At 39.3% G+C, this 27,410-nt stretch overlaps 3 protein-coding genes across 5 annotated transcripts; all 3 read left to right on the forward strand.

The window, feature by feature from the left end:
- The first annotated feature begins 1,410 nt into the window (after positions 1 to 1,410).
- LOC107811960 (L-type lectin-domain containing receptor kinase S.4-like) lies at positions 1,411 to 4,018 on the forward strand. The gene has a single exon (XM_016636954.2). It carries the CDS (start codon positions 1,769 to 1,771, stop codon positions 3,827 to 3,829), a length of 2,061 nt encoding a protein of 686 aa, XP_016492440.1. The 5' UTR covers positions 1,411 to 1,768; the 3' UTR covers positions 3,830 to 4,018.
- A 4,196-nt stretch (positions 4,019 to 8,214) lies between these two features.
- Positions 8,215 to 20,318, forward strand: LOC107832549 (uncharacterized). 3 transcript variants are annotated; one of them, XM_075254090.1, is made up of 8 exons: positions 8,220 to 8,380; positions 9,977 to 10,032; positions 11,914 to 12,057; positions 19,133 to 19,206; positions 19,315 to 19,372; positions 19,441 to 19,503; positions 19,589 to 19,716; positions 19,870 to 20,318. In XM_075254090.1, exons 1-8 carry the CDS (start codon positions 8,332 to 8,334, stop codon positions 19,946 to 19,948), a joined length of 651 nt encoding a protein of 216 aa, XP_075110191.1. In that variant the 5' UTR covers positions 8,220 to 8,331; the 3' UTR covers positions 19,949 to 20,318. The 3 variants fall into 3 exon arrangements, with proteins under 3 accessions (XP_075110193.1, XP_075110191.1, XP_075110192.1); XM_075254091.1 differs by having other exon boundaries at positions 8,224 to 8,380; positions 19,318 to 19,372; XM_075254092.1 differs by lacking the exons at positions 19,133 to 19,206; positions 19,315 to 19,372 and having other exon boundaries at positions 8,215 to 8,380; positions 19,405 to 19,503.
- A 1,934-nt stretch (positions 20,319 to 22,252) lies between these two features.
- Positions 22,253 to 23,441, forward strand: LOC107832550 (thaumatin-like protein). The gene is made up of 2 exons (XM_016660414.2): positions 22,253 to 22,518; positions 22,636 to 23,441. The coding sequence occupies exons 1-2, from the start codon at positions 22,455 to 22,457 to the stop codon at positions 23,307 to 23,309; spliced, it is 738 nt and encodes a 245-aa protein (XP_016515900.1). The 5' UTR covers positions 22,253 to 22,454; the 3' UTR covers positions 23,310 to 23,441.
- The last annotated feature ends 3,969 nt before the right edge of the window (positions 23,442 to 27,410 follow it).

Here is a 27,410-nt window from a genome sequence, read left to right on the forward strand (position 1 = left end):
TTCTCCTTCTCCGCCCTTTTGTTTTTCTCCCTTTCTTTGTTCATAGCTATACAAAGCCGAACAAACTTCTCTGAGAGAAATTTTGTCATTCCCATGGAGTAGAGTAGTTTCAAGATGCTCGTACTCATCAGGAAGTGACCCCAATAACATCAAGGCCAAGTCACCATCATCAAAAGTTGCATCCATATTTTGCAAATTTGTGACCAACTTATTGAAACTGGTGATATGTTCGTTCATTGTGGTACCAGGAACATAGGTGAAGCGAAACAGTCTCTTCTTCATGTACAATTTATTTTGATTGTTTTTCTTCAAAAATTTATCCTCCAATGCTTTCCATAATTTATTTGCAGAAGTTTCCTTTGTGTCTGGATATTTCATCTCTCTAGCAAGGTAGGATCGAATGGTACCGCAAGAAACACGGTTGATAATTCTCCAATCTTCTTCTCCAATAACATCTGGTCTTTTTTCTTCAATGGCAAGATCTAGCCCTTGTTGAAAAAGGACATCTAGAACCTCGCCTTGCCACATCCCAAAATGTCCTGATCCGTCAAAAATTTCTACCGCAAATTTCGCATTTGACACAATTCTTGTCATAAGCGAAGATGCCAATGATGACGTATTGTTGACACTTGATGTAGATTCTTCTTGTTTATTGTCTCCCATCTTTGACACAAATATTATTTAATAGTTGTCAACAAAAATCAAGATTATTTCCTTTCTGGTTTGGAAGATCAGACTAAGCTGCAACCACAGAGCATACTCAGACAGAACCTTGACTCAGTTACCAAGATAAATCTTTTCTGATGTAGAAGATCAGACTATGTTGCAGCCACAGAGCATACTTAGACAGTACCTTGGCTCTGATATCAATTGTTGCGGAAGCCAAATGTATATAGTGTGAATAAGTCACAACTACTATACCAAAAATTATGACAACCACCAAATAATAAATAAGACAATAAAGTAACAATAAAAGGAACACCAGAATTTACGAGGTTCGGCTAATTTTGCCTACTCCTCGGACACAACTAATATTTTATTCCACTCCAAAAATACAAGTGAAATAATACTAAAGAGAGAAGATACAAATGTTTTAAGAAGATAAGAAGGCAAATGAGAAGTGTGTTTAAATCCTAAACATTAAGTCTTCTTTTATAGGGTGAAGTACCAACCAAAATTGGTACTTCAACCGATGTGAGATTTCTGCCATTCAACACAAAAAAGAGAGGGGAAGAAGCTATTTGTTTTCTACAGCCTCCACCTATGACCCAATTTTATGCAGTGCATTAATTTGAAATTTCTTTTGGTAAAGAATAGTGACAATCAACTAGTGGTTCATTGCGTCAGAAGTCATAACAACTAACTTGCTATAAATAAAAGAACCTCCCTTTCACTTTAGTCTAAGGACAATGCTTCTGCAAAATAAATGTCACTTCTGTTTTTCTGTAACTTTCCTCTCAACTCCATGTGCCTCGTTGCAATAAAAAAAATCAGAATTCATTCTTTAAAACCTGCTCAAAATCCTTCTCTTTGCTCTCAATACAAATTTTACTACCCATAAAAATCTGATCTCATCACTACGAAAAAAAACTGAAATTAGTTATGAACATCTTTGTTGATCTGTCGCTAAATCGCTCGTAGCTAACAGAATTTTTTGATAATCTGGTGTTAATCCATCGCTAATCGATAATTTTTCTAGTTAGCTACAGAATTTGTATCGCTAATTTCTGCTTTTAGTAGTGTATAATCTTAAAACTCTTACTTACAAATGGTCAGTTTTCTTATATTCCTCTGCCCCATCATTTGTTTCTCAATTCTTGTTTCATCTGAGGTTGATGAATTCATATATACAAGATTCAATGAACCAAATAACAACAACATAAGCTTAAGTGGAGTTGCAGAAATAGCCCAAAATGGTTTTCTTCAGCTAACTAATGACACAAGTAGACTAATGGGTCATGCCTTTTATTCTTCACCTTTCCACTTCAAGAACTCCAGTAGTAATGATACTGCCTTCTCTTTCTCAACATGTTTTGCTTTCGCCATCGTCCCTGAATATCCAAAACTCGGTGGCCATGGCTTTGCATTCACTGTTTCTCACTCAAAAGATTTCAGTACAGCTCTTCCAAGTCAGTATTTAGGCCTACTTAATGCCAGTGATGTTGGTAATTTCTCTAACCATATTTTTGCTGTTGAATTTGACACGGTACGAGATTTTGAGTTCGGAGATATTAATGATAATCATGTTGGTGTCAACATCAACAGCTTACAGTCCAATAAGTCTGCTGCAGCTGCTTACTACAATGATGAGTTAGTGAAACAAGATTTGAATCTCAAAAGTGGAGAGGTTATTCTTGCTTGGGTAGAATATGATTCTGTCAAGAAATTAATTAATGTTACTCTTTCACCAACTTCTTTAAAACCCAAAATTCCTCTTTTTTCTTATCATTTAGACCTCTCTCCAATTCTCAAGGAAACTATGTATGTTGGCTTCTCTGCTTCTACTGGTTTGCTTGCCAGTTCACATTACATTTTAGGTTGGAGTTTTAAGTTAAATGGAGAAGCTAAATTTTTAGACTTGGATTCTTTGCCATCACTTCCTGGAGCCAAGAAGAAACACACTGGCCTAATTATAGTCATTTCAATTGCTGCAGCTGTTTTCGCGTTAAGCTTAATCTTGGTTGCTATTTATTTATTCTGGAGATTCAAGAATGATGATGTGATTGACCCTTGGGAGCTTGAGATTGGTCCTCATAGATATTCTTACCAAGAACTTAAGCAAGCTACTAAAGGTTTTAAGGACAGTGAACTACTCGGGCGTGGCGGATTTGGCAAAGTTTACAAGGGTATTTTACGAAATTCAAAAACACAAATTGCTGTGAAGTGCATTTCGCATGAATCTAAACAAGGTTTGCAGGAATTTGTGTCTGAAATTGCCAGCATTGGAAGACTCCGTCATAGGAATTTGGTGCAATTGTTAGGGTGGTGTAGACGTCGTGGTGACTTGTTGCTTGTGTATGATTTTATGCCCAATGGAAGCTTGGATAATTTCTTGTTTGATCAGCCTAAAATGGTATTAACTTGGGAACAAAGGTTCAAGATAATCAAAGGGGTTGCTTCTGGTTTATTGTATTTACATGAAGGCTATGAACAAGTTGTGGTACATCGAGACGTTAAGGCTAGTAATGTGCTACTAGATGGGGAACTGAACGGCAAGCTTGGGGATTTTGGACTAGCAAGATTATATGAGCACGGATCAAATCCTTGCACGACTAGGGTGATGGGCACCTTGGGGTACCTTGCACCAGAATTGCCAAGAACAGGACGGGCCACAACGAGTTCTGATGTGTTTGCCTTTGGTGCTTTGTTACTCGAGGTGGTCTGTGGACGTAGGCCAATTGAACCCAAGGCAGAACCCGAGGAGTTTGTACTAGTGGATTTGGTGTGGGATAAATTAAGAGAAGGGAAAGTTCATGATGTGGTGGACTATAGATTGAAAGGTGAGTTCAATGAAAATGAGGTTTTGATGGTGTTAAAATTAGGACTAATGTGCTCAAATAGCCAGCCATTGGCGCGACCAAGCATAAGGCAAGTGGTAAGATACTTGGAAGGTGAAATTCTGATGCCTGAGGCTCCAACAGAGCCAAATCCTGATGATGGAGAATTGTGGTTCGACGAAAATGAACGTTGGAATTCTTTAGGATCAACTAATATTATCAAGTCAAATTCATTTACAAGTTTGTCTAATGGAGATGAAGATGATACTTTTGCTTCTTTTTCTACTTCACCACTTCCACTTCTATATAGTGGTGAAGTACCTAGATACTGATATGAACTAGCAAGCAAACTCCTCTTTATTTTTCCAGGAACATTTCCTGTACATTTTTTCCGCTTTTCTTTGTCTTTCCTCTCTGTATGTATTCCAGTCTATAAAGATTCAGTTGCATAATCTGAAGTTCTCCTTCAGTTGAACAATGGATAAAGATTGATGTAATGTAACTATGAATGAATATGGTCGTTCCAAAGTTCTCTGTTTACCTCTCTGTGTGTGCGCGCGCGCATTGTATTCCTTTTTTAGAAAAGGCGAAATGGCTTCCTGGCCACTTAAACTTGTCGGGTTTTTTAAAGCCGATACATAAACTTATAACTTTCTCATTTGAACACTCGAACTCATTTTTTCCATAACTAATAAACACATTTGACCATTGACCATGCTCATGTGACGTCAGTTGGTCCTAATCAGCAGCCCGCGTGAGGAACACGACGCACAGGAGCGTGAAAACCCCCTTCCCAACGCCCAACAGTACAAAATACGCCCTTCCTCCATTTTTAAAAATCTGAAGCTCCATTTTCAATTTTTTTTTTCATTTTTCAGACCTTGAAAATGGTGGAAAGTTGTATATTTTGTCATTGTAGAGTTTGAAGCTAAGTTTTGAACTTCCCCATAACCTCCCCTTCCAAGTTCATTGATTGAAATCCTTCAAAAGCTTTCTGTACTTCTTCTGGATGTTCAAGGTGATGGTAACAGCCCTGTGGAGGAACTCGGCAATCTGCTCGAAGTCCTTCTCAACCAATCCCCTTGATGTCATTGCAGGAGTACCTGTAAATGAGAACTTCAGTTAGTTAAAAATGTTTAATGAAGGACCTTAACATTATGCATAGAAGAAGAGATTATGGGGGATTTCAAGTTTCAATAAGGAGGGCCTTCAGATTCTCTTTGAAATTCCAAGTAAGGTTGGCTTCTGCTTTTGTATAGAAATAGATTCATTGAATTAAAACATTTAGAAAATTACGAAACTGGACCACGACAAACCTCCAAACAGCAACCTCGGCTTTTGATTGAGGAAGAAAATTGATCAGGTGGAGTGTTGTGTGGTAAAGGGAAGAAAAAGGAGCAGAGATAGGCGTAGCAGAGATAGGCGTTCTTTTGTTGCTAGGGGTGTTGGAATTAGCTTGAAATGGTTGATGAAGAAGAACACTAAAGCAGTCAAAGAGAAGACGTTGTTGCTTGACTTTTCGCGCCCTTACGTGTAAGACATCCATTGGTCATTTGCTGACTAGATGGACACGTATGTGTATGTGTAATACACGCACACATGGTCAATGGTCAGATGTGTTTATTAATTATGGAAAAAACGAGTTCGAGTGTTCAAATGAGAAAGTTATAAGTTTATGTATCGGCTTAAAAAAACCCGACAAGTTTAAATGGCTAGGAAGCCATTTCGCTTTTAGAAAAAGCAACAACAAACCGAGTGAATTCCCACAAGTGATTTCTGGGGAGGATAAGATGTATGCAATATTACCCCTATCCTGGGAGGCAGAGAGATCATTTCTGATAGACCCTCGGCTAAAGAAAAAAATGATAAGCAGTAACAACAACAAGATATTAACAAGACCGAAGCCAAGATAACAATTAAACGATAGATAGTAATAGCAATCTTCTTTTAAGAAAAAGATAGTAGGAAAATTTAACCATACTTTGTGGTCAACAAACATAGAAAAATATGGTGCTCATGTCACACTTGATAAACGGTTTAGAGAAGAAATTATGAGGTAAGGACCTTCACCAACGAATTTCTAGAGTCAATGCATCACCAAACCGTATTTTAGTTTAGTCTAATGATTAATGCAATATGATCACCACAGAGAAAGTGTTATAATAGAGCAGAAGGCAAATACTTTTTAATATGGCACAATAAGCATAGTGATGCCACCAGAAATGAATGGAGATAAAGTTGAATAATACTAAAATCTAACTTAGATGATAATGCGGCCTCTTGGCAAATAATTTCAACTTAGGCCTCTTTTGAATTTTAAATTAGACACTTGAAAGCATGCCTAGCTTTTATTTTAAATAGAATATATTAACGGCCACTAATAGTTCAGTGGGGAAGTTGTTGAATAAATTAAAGTCTTCTAAGGACTAGAAAATCTTCCGAACAAGGGATCCAACAATGAGTTTGCGAGTTCAATATATGTTTTAGAACTCATTCTTTCAAGTTTCAACTCAGAACCGAAAACGTCTAAATTTTGGGCGCGTAACTTATGATGTCTACTTGTCTAGCTCCATTCAATTGAAGCTCGTGGAGCTATGACAGCAGTAGTAACTGGGACCATATTTAGTTTTATGCAGAGGCGGACCCATGATTTAAGCGCGACGGGGGCACCATCACTTTATATATGCAATTACTAGCGACAAAAAGCAGTTCTATGAAAACGTAAATGATTATGATAACATATCAACAAAATATAGATTTAATATTATCGAATATAATTAATTTGGTACTGATATAATAAAAGTACATCATAGGCTCATACTTGAACTCTATGCATTTTCATACGCAAAGGGCAAAGGTTTAAACTTTAATGTGTAAATTTTTATATAGAATGTCCCGATGTGATTGTAGCTATACAATGAGTTAAATGTTTAGGTATCACTAATTAGAATTGAGAAACATAATCAAATATATATCTTGCTAATGCATAGAAAATCACAAGCCGCTTGTTAATGTCCATATGGAAGGGAAGAATCACATAGGAAATTGTCCAAGTTAGTTTTATTTTACAATCTTCAAAAGGTAAACTTTATTAGTCATTATGTGGATCCAACTGTCCTCCAATTATTGCAAAGAAAATATATTTTACTTCTCCATCATTCTTCGTTCTTTAAGTTACATCGTCAGATAAAGCTTTCAAAAAAGAGAAAATTCTAAGCAGAGAGTGAGTGAGGGACTTGAAAAAGAATAAAATACATTGACTATTATGTACTAGTAATAAACTAATTTTGAAAAGATAAAAGAAAAAAAATTAAATTAATTGCTAGTAAGGAGTATAGTAGTAAGTTAAAAAAAAGGAAGTGAGGGAAGGACTGGAAAAGGAATAAAATAAATTAACAACTATGTAATAAAAATAAACTAATTCAGAAAATATTATAGAAAACAAAAATAAACACATTGACTAGAAGGGGAGTAATAGTAAGTAAAAAAAGGTATCCATGATTTTCTTTTTAAAACAAAGTAAACAAAAAACAATTTTATTAGGAGAAAAAAATCAAGTTATAGGAGTACGTTTCGAACCAAGGTAAACGGGTAAGTAAGGGAACTCGCGCTGTCCAGTAAACTAGTCTAGTCTGATTTTTAAGTTCAAGAGGGCCAAGGAAATATACAACGGGTTCCTTTGTATATATACAGACCATATATAACATAAGTATACGTAATTTTTGCCGTGACTAACAGGATCCCGTGACCCCAACACTCTATGTAGGTCCGCCCTTGGTTTTATGGAGTTTAGCTATAATACTTCCTCAACCCGAATGATATTTTTCAAAAGTATATGTGTAGGGACTAGGGTTATGGCTTCAAGCTCGGTGCATTTCTGGTGAGAGTTGACGAAGTCTAGCCGCAGCAGTCATGATGTGTGATGACTAATGAGAGGCCAAGTTTTCTTCACGCTGCTACTTTTGTTTGTTGTCTTTTTTCGTTGGCCCCCACTTTGCTTTCCAACTAAAAAATAGACAAGTCGTCGAAATAGTATTCCGAACTTATTAGTCCGATTAATTTAGATTAATTTAACTTGAAATTTCTGATTAATAGTTAAGAATGAGAGAATCACATCCATCAATTCACGTCTTAACTTTTATTCATCTTTTAAATCATAAAAAGCTAATAATCGGAACTATTGTGATAGATAAAAAGACCGGCTAATTATCAAGTGATGTTCACAATAGCTTTTGGGATAAATGTCATCGGTGGTGTTCGCACTATTTTTTTTTTTTTTTCACAAAAGTATCTAAAAACATTTTGTAAATAGAAATACCTAAATTACAGTTATATCTAACAAAAAGAAATACTTACTGGAAATATAAATTCTTCAATATAAAACATTTACAAAATAATTTGAAAACCCTTAACTCACCCAATTAACATATTTTCAACCCACTTGCGGTTATAAATTTTACACATTACCTATTTTGATTAGTGAATAATATATACACACAACTATTTATTTATAGAATTGATTTCAAACACTTAAAGTTATTTACAATTTATTTAGCATTTGCTAATAATGACTTATTTTCAATCAGCTATGACAAACATAATTTTTCCTAAAATTGTTTGCTATTATGTTTTTCAAAAGCTACAATTCTCAAAACAAAACCAAAAATGAATAGGCTTTATTAAAAAAATTAATTGCATCTTTTTTTCTTTTTTTTTTTCCTTTTTTCGGAGAAAAGTTGAGTTACCAATGCTTCTACTTCCGCCTACTTTGCGACTAAGGTCGGTTCTCAATTCTCAGTGCGATTGAAAAGGATAATATAAAGGCGACCACAAAATGCCTGTGAGAGTGGTGGAAACTTCTTCTACGCCTTCCCAGCCTTCAGGTAATCAACTTGCACTAAATTTCTCGCTTTTTAGATATACTAATTTAATATCATCAAAAAAATTGGAAGCTGAAATTACCTCCTGTATAATTTTTTATATACACTATGTTTTCTGAATCGAAGTTTCAGTTTTGATTATGGACATATAAATTGAGATTCTTAATATTTAGGGCCTGACTTAATCAGCGTAATGTGGGTTAATTTACTAAGTTGGCATTTTTTTCATTTTTCTTTTCTTTTTGAAGATACTTTTGAAAGGATCTGGGCCACTCACTTTGCCAGATTGAATAGTTTAAAGATTCTTGCCATGTGTAATTTGCTTTTAATTTAAATTGGATTTCCTCAGTTTCTGATTTCAGTATATTTAATTGTCATAGTGATAAGAATGTGCCGCTGAGACTTAAAAGATAATTTCTACAAGGTTGTAGTTAGATAGCAGAGTGTTGGCCGGTCAAGAACTCTCATACCCAGAAGCTAAAAGTAGCTGAAATGAGGATGTTGAGGTGGATGTGTGAGCATACCCGGTTGCATAAGATTAGGAATGAAGTTATTCGGGAAAATGTGGGAGTAACCCTGTGGAGGATAAGATGCGGGAGGTGAGGTTGTGATGGTTCGGGCATGTTAAGATGAGAAGTATAGAAGCCCCAGTTAGAAGGTGCGAGCAGTTAACCTCGGTGGGTATTAGGGAGGGTTATTAGGCGGGACATAGCGCAGTTGGAGCTAAATGAGGACATGGCCCTAGACAGGACGGTGTGGAGGTCAAAGATTAGGGCAGAAGGTTCATAGGTAGTCGAGCGTTTCTCTTTGTCTTACTCAGTTCGCTAGCATTAGTGTTTGTATGTTATCTTTTATACAAGATGGTTATTACTACCTAGAGTTTGACTGCATTCTTGGATTCAATCAGTGTTATCAAAGGCGAAAAGCGCAGAAAAGCTCTAAGGTCCTTTGGGGCTTTAAGCGCAAAGTGCAAATAAAGCATGGGCTTTAATAAAAAAAGGCACAACTAGAAAAAAATTAAAAATATGCATATGTAGTCTAAGAACAATAATTATAAGCATGAATAACAAATATATGGACAAAGAAATTGAAAAAAATGATTACAATAAAGTGAAATATCAATTATTTAGTGTCGCATTTTCAGGATTACACTCATTGGCAAGTAAAAGTATGTCTTAGAGCCTTAATACGACACTGAAGCGCCCACAAAGCGAGGCGAAGCGCTCAACATGTTTTGAGCCTCGCTTCAGGGCTTTAAGCGCGCCTTTGACAACAGTGGATTCAATTATTTCATCTTGCTGTTATTCCTACTTGTTGCAATTACCTTTTCTTTTTCAGTCGTTCTCTAGCCGAGGGTCTATCGAAAACAACCTCTCTGCCCTTTCAGGGGTAAGGGTAAGGCTGCGTACATCCTACCCTCCCCAGACCCCACTTTTGGGAAACTACTGAGTTTGTTGTTGTTGTTGTTGTTGTTGTAGTGTTAGTATTTAGTATTCACTAAAGTTCTGTACTTTTTGGTGTCAAATTATGTGATTGTGTTTGCCAAGTAGTAAGTAGTTGTTGCATGACTCAAATGCTCGTCTTTTTTCAACTATAAAGGTGCAACTTCAGGAAATACTTTGCCTCCAGCCTGTACACTTCTAAGTGTCGGACAGGTGAACTTCTGCTGTCATTTTCTCCTTCTGTTTCTATCATTTCATTTCTTTGGAAATGCATTTCCCATTAATTTACGCGATGTTATACTTGTATAGATGTTGTCCTGTAACATTAGTGTAGCCTTCTTGTTTTTGTTTTCAATTTGATAGTTTGTTAAGATGACTTTTTCCTGTCTCGTCCTTTGAGACGAGGTTTTATTTAGAATTGTTTCATCAGTTTGGGCAAGAACAGTGGGACAAGTAATATTTTGAGAGCTTGAAGAGTATAAAGGAGTGGGTGAGACGGGTAAGCAAAAAAAAATGTTAAGTCAAAGGCTATGATCAATCTGTGTCGCCCACGACAGAAGGCGGGCCAATGAGAGCGGGCAAGCAAGACTGACAGGCTTCTAGGCTTGCAAGCTTATGAAGAAGGGGTGCACATGTCACCTTAGGCGAATCCCACGTCGAAATGAGAGAGGAAAGTAAAGAGCTTTATAAAATATAACACAAGTTTACATGTACGTGCACTTTTGGCCTCGATAATGGCGTAGCCCAAGGGACAAATCTGTGAGGTCCGGGGCCAAAATGGACAATACATATTATGGACTTGGGTATATAGTATCAGAGTCCCGCGCTTCCTCAGTACGATAGTGGGGCGAACCTCAGTGAGGACGCTGAGTCCTCGGGGAAGGAAAGAATGTGACGCCCATGAGGGAGGGCAAGCTGACGAGGACACGTCAAGCAAGACTAGTAGGCTTCTAGGCTGACAAGCTTATGAAGAACATGTCACTTTAGGTGAATTCCACATCGGAAAGAGGAAATTGAAGAGCTTTATAAGGATAACACAAGTTCACATGGTATGCATTCTTTTGGGCTCGATGATAGCGTAGTCCAAAAGACAAATCTGTGAGATCTAGTGGGCCAAAGCAGGCAATACGTGCTACGGATTTGGAGTGTGACACAATCGGAGAGGAATGAGCGTGAGAGCTTGTCTAAGAGAAAAGGCAAAAAAGGGGAAGAAATTCAAAACTGAATTGAACAGAAAGTGATCTATGCACATGTCTCTAACCAGCTAATCGGCTTACTCCAGTCAACTATTTATGATTCCATTATGAGTTGGTGTTTTTCATTCTTTTGTTGCTGAGATACAGTACAGCAGTGGCCACAATATCTCTGTGGACATTCAACACTCCCCCTCAAGTTGAGGGATGAAAATTCTTCTTGATTCCCAACTTGGAAACCAATGTGCAGTGCTGTTACTTGCCTAAACCTTTGGTCAGTAAATCTGCTCGTTGCTTTTTTGGTTGTATGATTATTTCTGCGTTCTTGCAAACCCTATACCAGAGAAGAAACTGAACTCCCCTATCCCTGATTTCAAAATTGTACTTTGTTCTTTGCTTGTTGTATCACATCCAAATTGTATAGATGGCAATGATCAGAAAGCTGTTGCCTAACCTCTTGTGGACAGAGCTCATGCTTGCTTTGATTGAGAGCTAACTTCAGTGAGCATCAGTGAGCTCCAAGTTTCATTTTTTGAAGCTTGTTTGAGTCTTTGAGACCATAAAGTGGTTTAAAAGCCTATACAGCTTGTTCTTCTCCAATCTGTGATAACCCTGAGGTAAAGCCATGTAGGCCATCTCAAAAAAATCATCTTGCATGAAAGCATTGTGGGCATCCATCTGATGGACAGTCCACTGATCAAATGCTGCAAGGGGGGCTGCTTCTCTCTGCCACACTTGTGGCTAATGGTGAAAAGGGTATCATGGTGGTTCAACCCTTCCTTCTGATTGTACTTTTTGGCTGCTAATCTAGCCTTGAAGCTTTCGAACTTAAAGTTTGTGGTTGTTCAGCTTGTCACACAGGTGAAAAGTCTCATCATTGCTCACTGCATTTTTTTTCCAGGCCTTTTCTGGGACTCAGAATGTCTCAAGTCAACAAAAAGATGAAGCGTGGAGAGTAAATGTACGAATTCAAGGTTGTGACCTTGATCATGGGTATCTCTGTGGTACAATGGAAGCTCTTAATGTTCCTATGGCAGATACACCAGTAAGAAGCCTGTGCTTTTACTTCAATGAGCATCAGATCTCTTTGCTTCTTCCTTAAATATCTTTGATACATGAATTTGAAGCTACTTTAAAGAATAGGCATCTCTTGAGTGGTTGAACCTTTTTGTTACATTCATATGAAATTACACAGGTGAAAGGACGTCGATTGAAATGTCATTGATCAGTGAGCGAAGATGGTTCTTAATCTAACTGCTGGTCCACTTTGTCTTTTTTCTACCATTACAAGTGGTATTGCAGTGACAAGTTTTATTCGACAACTCCTATGCTTTTCACATCTTCATCTGGAATACTTTGAAAATCACTCCACACTTCATGGTGACAGTCTAAATAATATATCCAAGAGTTTTTGTTGAAGAAAATTTCCTCTATGTGGTTGTCTCTCTCGATTCTCTGCTGCAGAGAAAATATTAATATGCTTTTTCTTTCCAGTTTAGAAAATGCTGTTGACGATTTTGCTTGCTGTCTAGTGTCTACTCTTAATAACTTTGATCTTATTTTGGACTTTGCATGCTAATGTTTCCAGCCTCTATTAGATAAAAGAAGAGGCTTCTCAACCTCACTTTCCAGGAAAGAAAAGGGAAACGAGTTATGAACTGCTGTGTCCATGGAGCTTTTTTTACTCTTTTATTTTTCAAACTTGTTTTGAAAAAGCTTTTCTTGAGCTGAGGGTCTATCAGAAATAGTCTCTCTACCTTACACAAGGTAGGGGTAAGGTTTACTGTACACCCCGCCCTCCCCAGACTTCATTTGTTGGTTCCGATTTTAAGGCTTTAGGTCCAGCAGAGGATTGAACTAGTTTATCCACTCGCGGGGATCGCTCTGGATATGTTGTTGTTGTTGTTTATTCTTTGCATAACAGCAGTCTCTCTCTCTCTCTCTCTCTCTCTCTCTTTGTAGTTATTTGGTTCCCATTAATCTCCTTATTCCAGCAGAGCAGTCCTCGGTTTCGTGAGACATTTTTATAGATCCTCCAAGTTCAGATATTTTTGTTCATGTTCTCTAGTTCCAAGAGATTCTTTTTAAGCTGTTGTTTCTGCTGATCTCCTTCACCCAAATCCCAATAGATGACCCCCCCCCAACCCCCCCCCCCAAAAAAACAGCTCCTAAAAATTTGCTTATCATTCCCTTATATGCATAAAGGAGTTTGGATCAAAACCAACTTGAGTTTTGAGGTATTTTTTTTAAGAGAGTAACGCAGTACAAGAAACCACAGGCTTTGAAACCTCACGAACAGGATTACTTCATCCTCAATACTCAGAATTTTTGGGGGGTGGGGGTGGAGGCTGGAATTGGAATTCAATTGATTCTATTAATTGAATTCATTTAATTCTCTCCAGTCCAGATATAATGAATTGTGTTAATAGCTCTGTCACTTGATACTTTTGTAGATTTCCCTTGAGAGACTTTTCTACCTAACTCATCTGGTATCATATCTCTCTTTTTTATAAGGTAAAGATCTCATCTGGAATCATGTCTCACAAAGCATGAACTGTAGGAACTGTTACGCAACGCCTTCCTGATGATCTTTGGAAGGGCAACGTAAGGCTAAGCAACCGATGTCAGTGCGGTTGCTGTCCGCCAATGAGGTCCTCGCCGCACGCTAGACTAGATTGTCAGTGCCGTGCGGGAAAACCAATGTCGTGGGCAATTGCGGAAGCTTGAGAGAGAATTGGGTTTTGAATGATGATGATGATTTTATTGCTGAATGAAAATGATGATTACAAAGATGTGGTGTCGAGGGGGAGAGACACCAGAAAATGCTGATTGAAATGTTTGATTGTTTGGTCCCCTTAATAATGCTTAAAAAAAATAAACCAACATGACAAGACTAGTCCTAATAAAGCTGTAGAAGCACACTGAAATGAAAATGATGAAAACTAGTCTATGATTACAATGAAAAGGACTTAGATTATTACAAGGAAAAACTAAGTCCGATGGCAGCATCTTTGTCTTGCGGGTCTGCGCGCGCGTTGCTGTGGGCGCGCGCGACACTTGATGTGCTGGCCTGAGGCTGGGCACTGGTGCTTGGCATCAGGGTCTGTGCGCGAGGCGCTGTTGGAATGGGCCTGCAGCTGGGCGCTGGCGAGGCATCAGGATCTGCGCGCGCGGCATTGTCAGGGCGCGCGGCGCTGTTGTCAATGGCCAGCCCTTGGGCGCTGGCGAGAGGCATCGGCGGGGCGACAGAGGCACATGCGCGCTTGTCACTTGGCGCAGCCAAGACCACGGGGCCGACCATGGCGCTAGGCATTGTGAGGCTTGCTAGACCGCCATGGGGCGCGGCCAAGGGGTCATGGGGCATGTCTGGAAAGCAGCCCATGACATTCTCCCCCACCTGAGTTGGCGCCGTCCTCGGAGCCTTATGATGATGATGATGATGGTTGTTGGATGGGAGGTCTGCGCCCCTCTGTTCTGTGAGCTTGCTGTTGTAGCGAAGCAATGATTTCATGCGGCTGACATGGAAGACTGGATGGATCTTCCACCAGGATGGAGTTTTCACCTGGTATGTGGACTCCCCAATGCGTTTTTCAATGGACAGGGGCCCGATGTATTTTTGTTGCAGGCGAGGGTCATGGGTCCTTTCTGCAACAAGTACTGCTTTGGGATGCGTAGCATTACTTTATCCCCTGGTTGATGTTGGGAAAAGCAACGCTTTTGTTCGGTGAACCTTTTTGCCCGCTCTTGGGCCCTGATGAGATAGCTCCGCACTATCTCCATGTTGCGCTCCCATTCGCTCGAGAAGTTGGCAGCTCGAGGAGATTTCGGCATGGTTGAGGCATTCACCGTCTGCGGGAGAAGCGGTTGCTGTCCGGTAACAATTTCAAAAGGGCTCTTGTTTGTATGATGGCTCTTTTGAGAATTGAAACACAGTTGAGCAGCATCCAAGAGCTTCACCCAATGCTTCTGGGATCCGGTTGCAAAGTTGCGGAGATATTCCTCCAGCATATCATCGAACCGGTCTGTCTGGCCATCCGATGGTGGATGGATGTCTGTGTTGTGACTCAATGTTGACCCAAAGCACCTGAAAAGATGGGTCCAGAAGTTGCTAGTAAAGCGTGAGTCGCGCCTACTAACAATGTTTTTGGGCAGGCCCCAATGTTTGACAATGTGCGAGAAGAAGAGTCGAGCTGTATCTTCTGCTGAGATGTTTTGCGGGGCTGCTATGAAAGTTGCATAGTCTGAGAACTGATCTATGACAACCATGATGGATGCAAGATTGCCAACTTGGGGCAATCCCGTGATGAATCTGAGGGAAACACTTTCCCATGGTCTCTGAGGGACATGTGATGGCTGCGAGGGTCCCGGCTGTGATGAGTGATCCGACTTGTCCTTGTGGCATGGCTGACAAGTCTTCACACGATGATGAGCGTCACCAGTCTTTTGAGGCCGATGACATGATGGCTGATTGTTGCTGCGAAGGGTAGCCTGAACCTGGGGTTCATGTCTGTTGACTACCTTCTCCAACTGCATGGCCGAGATGTTTTCAGCGGCCATCTTTATGGGAAAGCATGGTATGGTGCAGGGCTTGGCCCCTTTTTCTCCCATCATTAGGAGCATGTTGGCATATGGCACTGGAATGGTGTTGGTCTGCCTCATGAACTCCAGACCCACTATGATGTCGAAGTCATCTATGATTGCGATGCGCAGGTCGATGCTTCCTTTGTATGGGCCAAGTTTCACTGGGACATTTTTAGCTGTTCCACCCAATGTCTGAGGTGGTGAGTTGATAGCCTTGACGCGGCCTTTGCTCTTTTGTACCACAAGACCTAGGCGCTCTACTTGCGTTGATGACAAGTAGTTATGGGTGGCACCCGTGTCTATCAATGCGTGAAGGGGCTTGCCGTTCACTTTCAATTCGACGAACATTAGGGTCCTCGCTTGCTTAGGAGGTCCTTCGTCCATCTTTTCTTTCCCTTTCCTGGTGATCGGGACTGATGTTTTCTTAGGAGGACATGCACTGGTCCCCGCTAAGGCATGAGGGATAGAGCCAACAATTGCATTGAAGGCGCCTACCTGGTTGTCTTCAGATGTGTCTGATGCATCTATCTCATCCTCGACAGTCTGATGAGCATTGACCTTGATGTTTGGGCATTCATTGTTCCAATGCGCCCCGCCGCAATGACGGCATTCTGAGGGAGGCTTTCTCCCCTGATTGTTGTTGATGGATGCAGCACTGCTGCTGTTGGAGGGAGGAGTCTTAGTTTTGGATGCACTCCGATCTCCCCCACTTTTGCTTGGGCCACCATTGCTGGGATGGTGCCCGTTGGATCCCCCTCGGACAGACGGCTGGGGCCTGTCGTTCTGAGTTCCCAAATGATAATCGCCAAGGCATTCTGCAGCTTGAATGGCCTTGGGCAGGGTGTCTACCCGTTGTCGCTGTAGTTCCATACGGGCATGAGGTTTCAAACCTTCTATGAATGCGAAGAGTTTGTCTTTGTCCCCCATGTCGCGTATGTTTAGCATGAGTGCGGAGAATTCGCGCACGTACTCCCTCACTGATCTGGTGTGGCGGAGGTCCCGTAGCTTTCTCCTTGCATTGTATTCCACATTTTCGGGAAAGAACTGCAGGCGTATGGCTACCTTCAATTCGTCCCATGTCTGAAGAGTATCTTCACCGGCCTTGATGGCTTCGTGTTTGACCCGCCACCAAAGTTTGGCATCGCCCTGAAGATACATGGCAGCAGTCGCTACCTTTTTGGATTCCTCCAAATGGCCCACGGCATCGAAGTATTGTTCGATGTCGAAGATGAAGTTTTCCACTTCTTTAGCATCCCGGGATCCGTCGTATGGCTTTGGCTCCGGTATCTTAAGCTTTTGTGGAATGGGGGTGAGGTTTGCTGCACCCCTGATGTGATGGTTGCCTTCTCGAAGTAGGCTCTGTAAGGCAGCATTGACAACGTTGAGCTTGTCAGTCAAGTCGTTTATGGTTTGCTGCATGGCAGTTAGTCTGTCTGCCTCATGTTGCTGATGGGCTAAATCGTCGGCACGCTCCTGTTGGAGGTCCTCAAATTTGCCATGAATATTGGCAGTTTCGATGGCTGCCGTTTGTCGGTCCTCGTCGGAGTCACGACTGATGTTTGCAATGTCATTTTCGGCCTGCCGTATTCGGCGGTCCAGGTCGTCCAACCTTTGCACTAGGTTGTTGCTTTGATCAGGCACCGTTTCTACGATGGGTCGTAATCGGTCAACCGTCTCTTCTAGGGATGCTAGACGCTCCCCATGATTCACCATGGTCAGAAATGGTGATGATGGCAAATGTTTTCCCTCGTCCGATGTCGAGCCTAGGCTCTGATACCAACTGTTACGCAATGCCTTCCTGATGATCTTTGGAAGGGCAACGTAAGGCTAAGCAACCGATGTCAGTGCGGTTGCTGTCCGCCAATGAGGTCCTCGCCGCACGCTAGACTAGATTGTCAGTGCCGTGCGGGAAAACCAATGTCGTGGGCAATTGCGGAAGCTTGAGAGAGAATTGGGTTTTGAATGATGATGATGATTTTATTGCTGAATGAAAATGATGATTACAATGATGCGGTGTCGAGGGGGAGAGACACCAGAAAATGCTGATTGAAATGTTTGATTGTTTGGTCCCCCTTAATAATGCTTAAAAAAAATAAACCAACATGACAAGACTAGTCCTAATAAAGCTGTAGAAGCACACTGAAATGAAAATGATGAAAACTAGTCTATGATTACAATGAAAAGGACTTAGATTATTACAAGGAAAAACTAAGTCCGATGGCAGCATCTTTGTCTTGCGGGTCTGCGCGCGCGTTGCTGTGGGCGCGCGCGACACTTGATGTGCTGGCCTGAGGCTGGGCACTGGTGCTTGGCATCAGGGTCTGTGCGCAAGGCGCTGTTGGAATGGGCCTGCAGCTGGGCGCTGGCGAGGCATCAGGATCTGCGCGCGCGGCATTGTCAGGGCGCGCGGCGCTGTTGTCAATGGCCAGCCCTTGGGCGCTGGCGAGAGGCATCGGCGGGGCGACAGAGGCACATGCGCGCTTGTCACTTGGCGCAGCCAAGACCACGGGGCCGACCATGGCGCTAGGCATTGTGAGGCTTGCTAGACCGCCATGGGGCGCGGCCAAGGGGTCATGGGGCATGTCTGGAAAGCAGCCCATGACATCATGCAGATAAAAGAGTAGACGTATTTTCTTGAAGTCCTTGATCCAGTGTTCCATATTGGATCTTTGGGAACCATCATTAGTACAATGGCCTTTTTCTAGAATCTTGTGAATGGAGAGTGTGACAAAAGAGAAGTCAAATAGACAACAAAAAATTGGTGTCTATCTTGAACTTTTAGCTCACATGACAAACCAAACATTATTAAGGCCAAAACATAGTGTTTGTGTTCCGACAGAATGTATGTGTGAATAACTTGGATTTAATGCACGAGAAAGTAAGAAAGGAACTTTCAGAAATGAATAATCATTGTCAAAGATTCTGCAGTTATATCTCTTTTAGGATCAAGATTCTGCTTCATACAAGTTAATTTTTCTTTTTAATGTTATTTTCTTGTTAGAGCTTTACAATCTTTTCTTCAACACATGTGAGTACGGTTCACTGCTCAAAACTTTCTCTTATCTTACCTTCAACCTCATTTATCTGTTCTTCACCTTCAACAATCAAGTAGTTACCTAATTCTCCATACACTCTAGCTGTAAAGCTGACAACACAGAATGTGTAAGTGTGGTTACTCGAAGCTGAATCTCCTCGTCTGACCCTTCAAACCTATTGTTATCAGCCTTCAACAATCAAGTAGTTGCCTAATTCTCAAATTCAAGCTGTAGAGTTGCTGTTGATGGCTGGCAACACACACATACAGCTAGGTGCAAATTCTCTAATATCTAGCAGCCTTTTTTCCATTGAGAATAAGCTTACCATGGAGTGATTTGTCAAGTTGTGATTAGTCTTCAGCGTGTAACTGAAATTTTATCCTCTGCTATTCGTCTCTTTCGGGAAAGAGTGTTAACCAATATGTTCTGAGTGCTCTTTTATATCTGTCCTGTGCAAACCTCCAAGATGTCTAGGGTAACACCACTTCTTTGTGGTATCGCCAGGTAGTTACTTTCTGGGAAGGAGAAATTGTTGACACCAAGAACTATACTTTCTTCACTGGCAAATGGGGTGCCACGTATGCTCTTTTCCTTCGCTTTCTACATTGACCAACATCCATTCCAAATGCTTTGACTAATTTTTTTTAAAAAAATAGAAGTTTAGCTAATTGGTTTGGTTTTATAAGCAGATCAGAAGATGATATAAAACACTGGACCAAGTTTCCATCGTTTTCACCCCTTCTGGTAAGCAGTCAAAGCTTCTCCTTTAAATGCAGATATTCAGCCCTCTTGATCGTTTCTGCCCTTTCCAGAGCCAAGTGGAGGTCGATGGTGGTAAATCACTGGACCTGAGTAACTATCCATACATATTCATGGTAACATTTCTTCTATTACTGATTATTTGGTAAGGAAGCTTGCCTGCAGCTCATGGGATGTGACATTCTAACTTTGGGCGTGCAGAGATGGAAAGAACAATACTTCGTAAATGTTGGAACAGACTGTGGGTTGACAATCGCTGGTTTCTACTATGTGTGCTTCTCCTGTAGTGATGGCTCCATCAATGGCTTCTATTATGATCCCAATAGCAGGTATCATCTTTACCAAGCTCTTTCTCTTTATGGTTTTCCTATATATTTGCCTATCAATGTGCTCATGAACCTTCTCGGACTACTGTAACCTTCTCACGACAGAACTTAATTCTTCCAAAGTTGATGAGAATGTGATTGAATTTATTTTGGCAGCCCTTTTCAGAAGTTAGAACTAAAATCCACAAACGAGGGACGATCAGGTTTCAGTTTTTCCTCATATGAGTTGCAGTGAACCATCATCAGGAGTCAGATCGGTAAGCCCTGGCTTTGATACATTATTTCTGAAGTCTTCCGTCAATTCCTTGATGTCAAGTGGTGGCAAAGTTTCCAATATGCAAACTAGAGCGTTCACAGAAAATAGAAGTTCAGACACGGGCCAGAGCTCCTGATTTAGTTGTCACAGGTCGAGTAGATGGGAGTAAAGATTAATTAATGAGTTAAGTCCTGATTTTATTTGAGATTTTGTATCAGTGAAGTATATTCTTATTATGTACTTCTATGTAGTCCATCTGTGGAATACTCATCTTTGATTCACTGAATCACCTCATTTTAATCTCTATTTTCGGTGAATCATTAAAAGAAAGTGAGTTCTTGTACATCAACTTCTGGATCTATCATGCACGCAATTGTTGGAGGGTGTTGGTAGCATTTGACACTCAAATGTAATAGTGTACTTGTGATGCAAAGGACTAGAAACCAAGACAATATGCAGGTCTCGGTGGAGGTACCCAGTGGATTAGTCGAGGTGCCTATAAGTTGTTTTAGACACAACTTTTATCAAAAAAGAAAAAAAAAAGTATGATGAACTGTGAGGTTGCAGATCACTGCTGTGAAGCTCTGGTAAGTTAAGTGGTAGGGCTTGAAAGTAAGCCTTGCACGTAGTTTCTATTTCTTCCTGTCCCTTACTGGGAAACCTACTGATTATACTCGACCATATTTCTTTTCTTTTTTTGTTTAACAATCATGAGATTTCTGGGGTCATTGCCACACTGTTTAAAATTTGATGGATAATGGGTCATACTTTTATCCTTCTCCACTTAAATACTAGGTTCTTAACTTGTTGGTATGATTCGTACTCGTAAAGTGAGCCTACCCACAGGGTAGTGCACTCTTAACGCTAGACCAAAACATTGAAGCGGTAAAGTATTATATTTCTCTTGCAACTTCTAAATTCTAAAAAAAAATATGAAAATCTTGTATGATTGATTAAGTTCCAATTGTTGTGATCGATATAGCAGTATAGACTTAGATTATACATTTCTCCAAGTTCTCTCTACTCTTTCCTTCCTTTCTTTTCTGTGTTTTTGTTTCTCTCTCTTTCTAAAAAAAATAGTAATATTTATCACAAGTAGGCGCTGGTCGGATTTGACAGATTGGAATCTTACTTCTAGCTACTATGAAAGTGATGTATAGCTTATTAACACTTTAAGGACCCTAAAAAATCTTCCTTGTCAAGAATAATATTATTTAGTACTATTAATGTCATTTCTTTTGGAATCCCCTTTCGGAAATTAATAGACAGTTCTTTATCATGTCAGGATATAAATATTAGAGACCGCCCTTTTCCTTTACAAGACTCAGAAGATTGCTTCTACTACACACCATTGCAAAGTTACGACGATTTTCTCCTTGGGACAAAAATAATCTTGTTTCTCTTTCGCTTAATCTGCTCTCTTTTGCTTGAAATAGTATAAAATGAATCTTCTTTCTTTTCCTTCTTTTTTCATTCATAATTAATTATGAATACAAATAAAAAATTACAAGCTACCTTCACAAAGCTCAGGGGTAAGGTCTGCATATATTTTACCCTCCTTTAGACTCTACTTTGTGGGATTACACTGGATATGTTGTTATTGTTGTACCAATAAAACATTACAAGGAGACAGATTATGAATATGTTTAAAAATTTCATGATTCTTTCTTCTAGGATGCTATTTTGCTAACTAAATAGGCGCTTTTATGTGCATATATATTACAAAAGTGATCCAAGCTGATAACAACTGAACATTAGCTACGAATAGTAATAAGACAAACTATAGTGCTTTATGAAAATTCCTCGAAGCAAATTGTGATTAGCTCAAGACACTACATATTTTCAATAAAATATGTTTTAGTCTCAAATTAGTTAAAGGTGGTTATATAAATCTTTTATATACGTTCATTCCGCTCCATTAAAGCTCTCCATATTCATATGATTTATCATTTTTACGTTGTCCATTAAGTTACATCTATTTTCCTTTTTGTCCGAGTTTGGAACCGGCAATACAACTCCATAAATATTTTGCTCTACTTGATTAGGTTAAATTTGCCAACAATCACGTTACCGAAAATGTGGAAGAAGATACGCAATGATGTCCAAACTTATCTGCTTGATTATTTAATACAATTTCATACATACATCTGGTGAGTGATGACTCATCTTGACCTGTAAAGCCCTTGAACATTTTCTTCAAACTTTAACTGTGTGATATTTGCCACTCCCATTTATAAACAGGTAAGTACAAGTCCTCCACTTGAAGCAATGCATATATTCCTTTTCATTCCAAAGAAAAAGCTAAAACAAAACAACATATTAAAATATCGATAAAAGAAAAAAAAAAAAAAAAAAAAAGAGACATAAAGTAGTAAGTACACAAGCCCTCACCCCTAAAGAGTAAGTTTGTCCTTTAAAAACTGAGTCCTTGTCCAGAAAACTGATCATCAGCTCTTATTCTCACTTAGTAGAGCCAACTTCCAAAATGCTTATTTCGCCTTATCTTGTCCCTATTTTGCTCTGCATATTTCTCTTTCTTTTTAGCACTGGTAATTCTTCAACTTTAACTCATTTTCTCTTCTTTGTATTGGAACAACGCTATCTATTAGTCTAAGCAAGATACGACTTATTCAAACTGAATACATTAGCTATTTTTTTGACTGCAGATGGAACACAAGTCATTCTAGTAAACAACTGCAAGGAGAGCATATGGCCAGGAATTCTTGGCGGTGCAGGGCAGACTACTCTAAAAGATGGCGGCTTTCACCTCAACAGTGGCGAGCAAATAGTCCTCGACGTGCCTGAGAAGTGGTCGGGTAGAATATGGGGTAGACAGAATTGCCATTTTGACGAGAATGGGAAAGGAAAATGTGACACAGGAGATTGTGGTAGCCAACTACAGTGCCGGGGGATGGGAGGTGAACCCCCGGCTACTGTTGTGGAAATGACATTAGGCTCATCGACTTCACCTTTACATTTCTACGATGTGAGCTTAGTCGATGGGTTTAACTTGCCTGTATCGATGAAACCTGTGGGGGGAGGTGTTGGTTGTGGAATAGCAGAATGTGAAGTTGATTTAAACATATGTTGTCCATCTGCATTGGAAGTGAAAGCTGGAGAGAAAGTGGTAGGGTGCAAAAGTGCATGTTTGGCTATACAATCACCAAAATACTGCTGCACAGGAGAGTATGCAAATCCCAAAACTTGCAAACCAACTGTTTTTGCACATCTGTTTAAGGCTATTTGCCCAAAGGCTTATAGTTATGCATTTGATGATGCTTCCAGTCTTTATACATGTAGGGCTTCTAGATATTTGGTAACTTTCTGTCCTCCCAAATAAGAGGCAGAGGTAATGACGGGGCGAAGATTTTAAGTTTATGGGTCCTGAAATTGTTACGGAATCATAGCTCGTCTTAGTTACTGGGTTCATAATTAAATATTTATATATATCTAATGAATTTTCTAATACAAATTACATCGTTTAAGCAAAAGTGTCTGGGTTCGGCCGAACTCGCGCCGAATGAGCTAGCTCCGCCTCTGGTGAGAGGTTTATATTTTGCTGTGTAATTCCCCTGCAAATTAGGATGTGATTGAAGAGTCACGTCCCTTGTGTTTATGGGCAGTTTATTGTCTAGTTTTTTGTTATTCAGTTTAATAGAAAAGTAGTTTAAAGGCCAATGAAGAACAATCCTGGCCCTGCTTACTGAGTTGAAAAGCAGATTAACAAAAATTCATCCTGAAATTAATACTATCTGAATTTGCTGCATCCACACAATACCTTTAATCAATTAAGTATGTCTCGTTTCCAAGTTAGTTGGGGCCAACTATCTTCTGTAGTTTATCTAACATCTGTGAGATCACGAATTCAACATGTAATATTGACCACCCTTAAGGGCGGAGCTAGAGACTGTTGTGCTGGTTCGGCCGAACCCAGTAACTTTGGTACAAACTCTGTAATTGTCTTCAAAAATTCATTTAATGTGTGCAAATTATTAATCCAGAACTCAGTGACATAAAAGTGTTAGAATTCGGAACCCACAAATTTAAAATCCTAGCTCCGCCTCTACCTACCCTAATGCAAGCATTAGTGACCGCTTAAAATGACTAAGAACTTATTATCATTGGTGATGTTAATTGAGTCAACGTGTTCATGTAATTCATTAAGCATATGTGATGTCAAGAAGCTAGGAGAAAATGCTCCACATGAATAAAAAGTATACTATTAGAATATCAGTATAATCTGGGGACATGCACACAAAAGCAAAACAAACAAAAAGTAGGACGCAAAAAAATTCAGTACCTTGAGAAGTTGCCCTTGAACCTGCTCAATGGTTTATGGAGACTATTCAAGCGCTTAACCGTCAATTTTGGAATCTCACGCAAATTCAAGATGTGATATATATATATATGTAATATGTTGTACAAGAACCAAACATCTTTAAAGTTGGTATCCAGTAATAGTCCTTAAAAAATGTTTATTTCCTCCTCTTGCTTAATTCTGCTTGAGTAATGAGTATACGTACCTACTATATAATACATGAATCTCCCTTGCACTATTTTGCAAAGTTTTAATACAATGAATGGGGATCCTAATTTAAATAGTACTGTATGCGACATTTAAGTCTTCATGTATTAAATAAAAAAGGGTGACAGAGTAAACAATTTAATTTTATTCAGAAATAAGTTTTCAAAAAAATAAAAATAAATAATGACCGTCACTGAGTTGTTTTATGTACAATTAAAATGATAGTATTTCACTTGAAATTACAAAAAGTTTTGATGCATTCCAGTTGCACATATAGGACAAGCTGACGCGCGGAATCCCAGTATCATATTCATGGTACACTGCTAAATGCGTGATACCAAATTTTTGCTGAAGTCATGGGACCATGTTCACAAAAAAAAAAAAAAATACAAAACTAATTTAACTGTTATTGAATATAGCTTAAATTGAGGCATAGTGCTAGAGTTTAGGTTACCAATTCGGTTGAACCCAGTATTTTCTTTAAACTCTATTTTTTTTAAGAAAACATTAAATATTGTTAAAATTCGGATTCTGTCTTTGCTTGTTAAATCCTAGGTCAAATACATAGATATCCCCTTAAACTTAGGCTCCAAATTCCGTTTAAACACTTTAACAAATTCTTATACCTATTAGACGCTTCAACTCTTACCAAAATGTACCTATTGAATACTTCCTGCTCATGTGGCACAAAAAGTGAATCTCACTTAGAATTAGGCGCGTAAAGCTAAAATATACTGTATTTTTTTTTCTTTCCTTCTTATTTCTTCTTCACAGAACGTCCTCCCACCATGATCATCTTCTCCCACTATAAAAATGGTCATCCATAGCCATATACCTCGTATAATTAACCAAAACCAAAATACAAAATTCAAAAGAAAAAAGAAAATAAAAAATCTTGAAAACCTCAGATTCGGAAAAAGGACGTACAAATAAAACAAGTTGAATGAAGGAGAGAAATTGGAAACGATGAAACAAAAACCCACCTGATAGCAATTGAAAAATGAGAAAAAGAGTTAGAGAAGAAAAGACAACTCATTCAAAATAATAATAGTAAGGATTAAAGAAAAGCAAGCAAAATTTGTAAATACACCGACCACCGACGACGATATCGCATTGCCGTTGTTTCATCGTTGAAGACCCACCACTCTTTTAACCCTCTTCAAATTCAATTCCACGAGAGTCATTATAAACAGGGGCATAAAAAATTAGAGAAGGAAGCAACAACACCGAAAATTTTTTGGCCGGAAAAGTGAGTACTTGCTAGAGAATTCTCTGGCAATCTTCCCTCTTTCATATTGTTGTATGGGTCAAAATCTGATCAAGACAACCTCGCCTGAAATAAGGCAATCAAGAACCAATTAGGTCGACGGTGTGCTTAAGAAGCAACACTAATGAGCCGAGCAGCTAATGTCGAGGTCGAGCACTCAGATCGGCCAAAACGGCTAATGTAGCAAATAAGATATTTTAAAAGAATATTCTCTGCATTTGTACTTTCAGTAGGTAAGGTTTATGTCTCATATAAGGAAGAATATAGAGAGAAAGAGAGGCATGCAATATTCTATTTGATAAGCTCTCTCTAGAAAAGTTGACTCTCAAGTAACTACAAACATGATCTTTACACAAGATCCGATTTGCTATTGATTCTAAGCTTTCCCGCATCAGATCCGATAAAGTATTTGATATTCCCACGTTTGGTTATCTTACATTATTGTCAGAGGGAGAATCATCCACCTCATTATACATTTGAGTTAATCATTCTCTCTATTTACACTTATTACTATTTATCATATTTATTGCTTGTCCTTATCCCCTCATTCATTCATAACAATATCATTAAATATCTTTTTGGCATTTAATAGCTTTAAATGTGGTTTTAGACTATTATTATCCGTCAATCTCGGATCTAGGATTTATTATATTTAACTAGAATTTACCCATTGTTATTTATTTATTTAATTTAACAAAAAGGTTTAACACTTTTTAGTCAAACAATTTGGCGCCGTCTTTGGGGATTTTCTAGTTAGAAGTTTTAGTTTTTTCTAGATTTACAAGAACACACCAATAGCAAAATACAAGACTTTTTCCCCCATACTTGCACAATCTAACATGGCAGAAAATGGAGAAGGAAGACTAAAAGTAGTGGCAGGCCTTACTACTGGCCTCTTCCCTGAGGCAATCCCTGGGATTCAAAAGAGAGAGAAGGAACTTTCTGTGTCCTATGCCGTCATCACTAACCATTCCCCTTCTCTTTGCATTTCTTGATCTCCTAAACACCATCAATGATGTCACACCTGCTTTTTCCGCCCCCGCCAGGGGGAAGGAGTTTTTCCAATTAAAGGACAATCGAAACGGGATTTGTTAATTTATTTCAGAGTCGCCACTTGGGGGATTTAGGGTGTCCCAAGTCACCAATTTAATCCCGAATTGAGGAAAAGAATGACTCTGTTTAACAGTCTGCGAACCAGAAATCCGGATAAGGAATTCTGTTAACCCGGGAGAAGGTGTTAGGCATTCCCGAGTTCCGTGGTTCTAGCACGGTCGCTCAACTGTTGCATTTAGCTATTATCTGATTTTTACATGAATAACCTATGTGCTGATTCTACTTTTTATTACTTTTACATATACATATTTATTCGAGAGAGTGAACGCCGTTTAAAGTATGTTTTCGGATTGCGCCACATCAAATGAACCCGCAATCTTAGGCACACTCTATTCAACGTCTTAGGATTTGGATTCGGGCCGCATAAAATGCCCACCCATATTTAGGAATGTAATTTACTAAAGTCGCGCTTAAAGATTCTAGCGCGTTATTATCTTTTGGGAGGGCCGTGAAATTCGTTAAACGGCCCTTCCCGACTTCTAAAAAAATTTCTTAAACCTTTACTGAGGATCCTGCAATTTTTTTATTATTATTTT

The sequence above is a fragment of the Nicotiana tabacum genome, chromosome 5 (genome assembly GCF_000715075.1).
Source record: "Nicotiana tabacum cultivar K326 chromosome 5, ASM71507v2, whole genome shotgun sequence".
Classification (NCBI taxonomy): Eukaryota; Viridiplantae; Streptophyta; class Magnoliopsida; order Solanales; family Solanaceae; genus Nicotiana; species Nicotiana tabacum.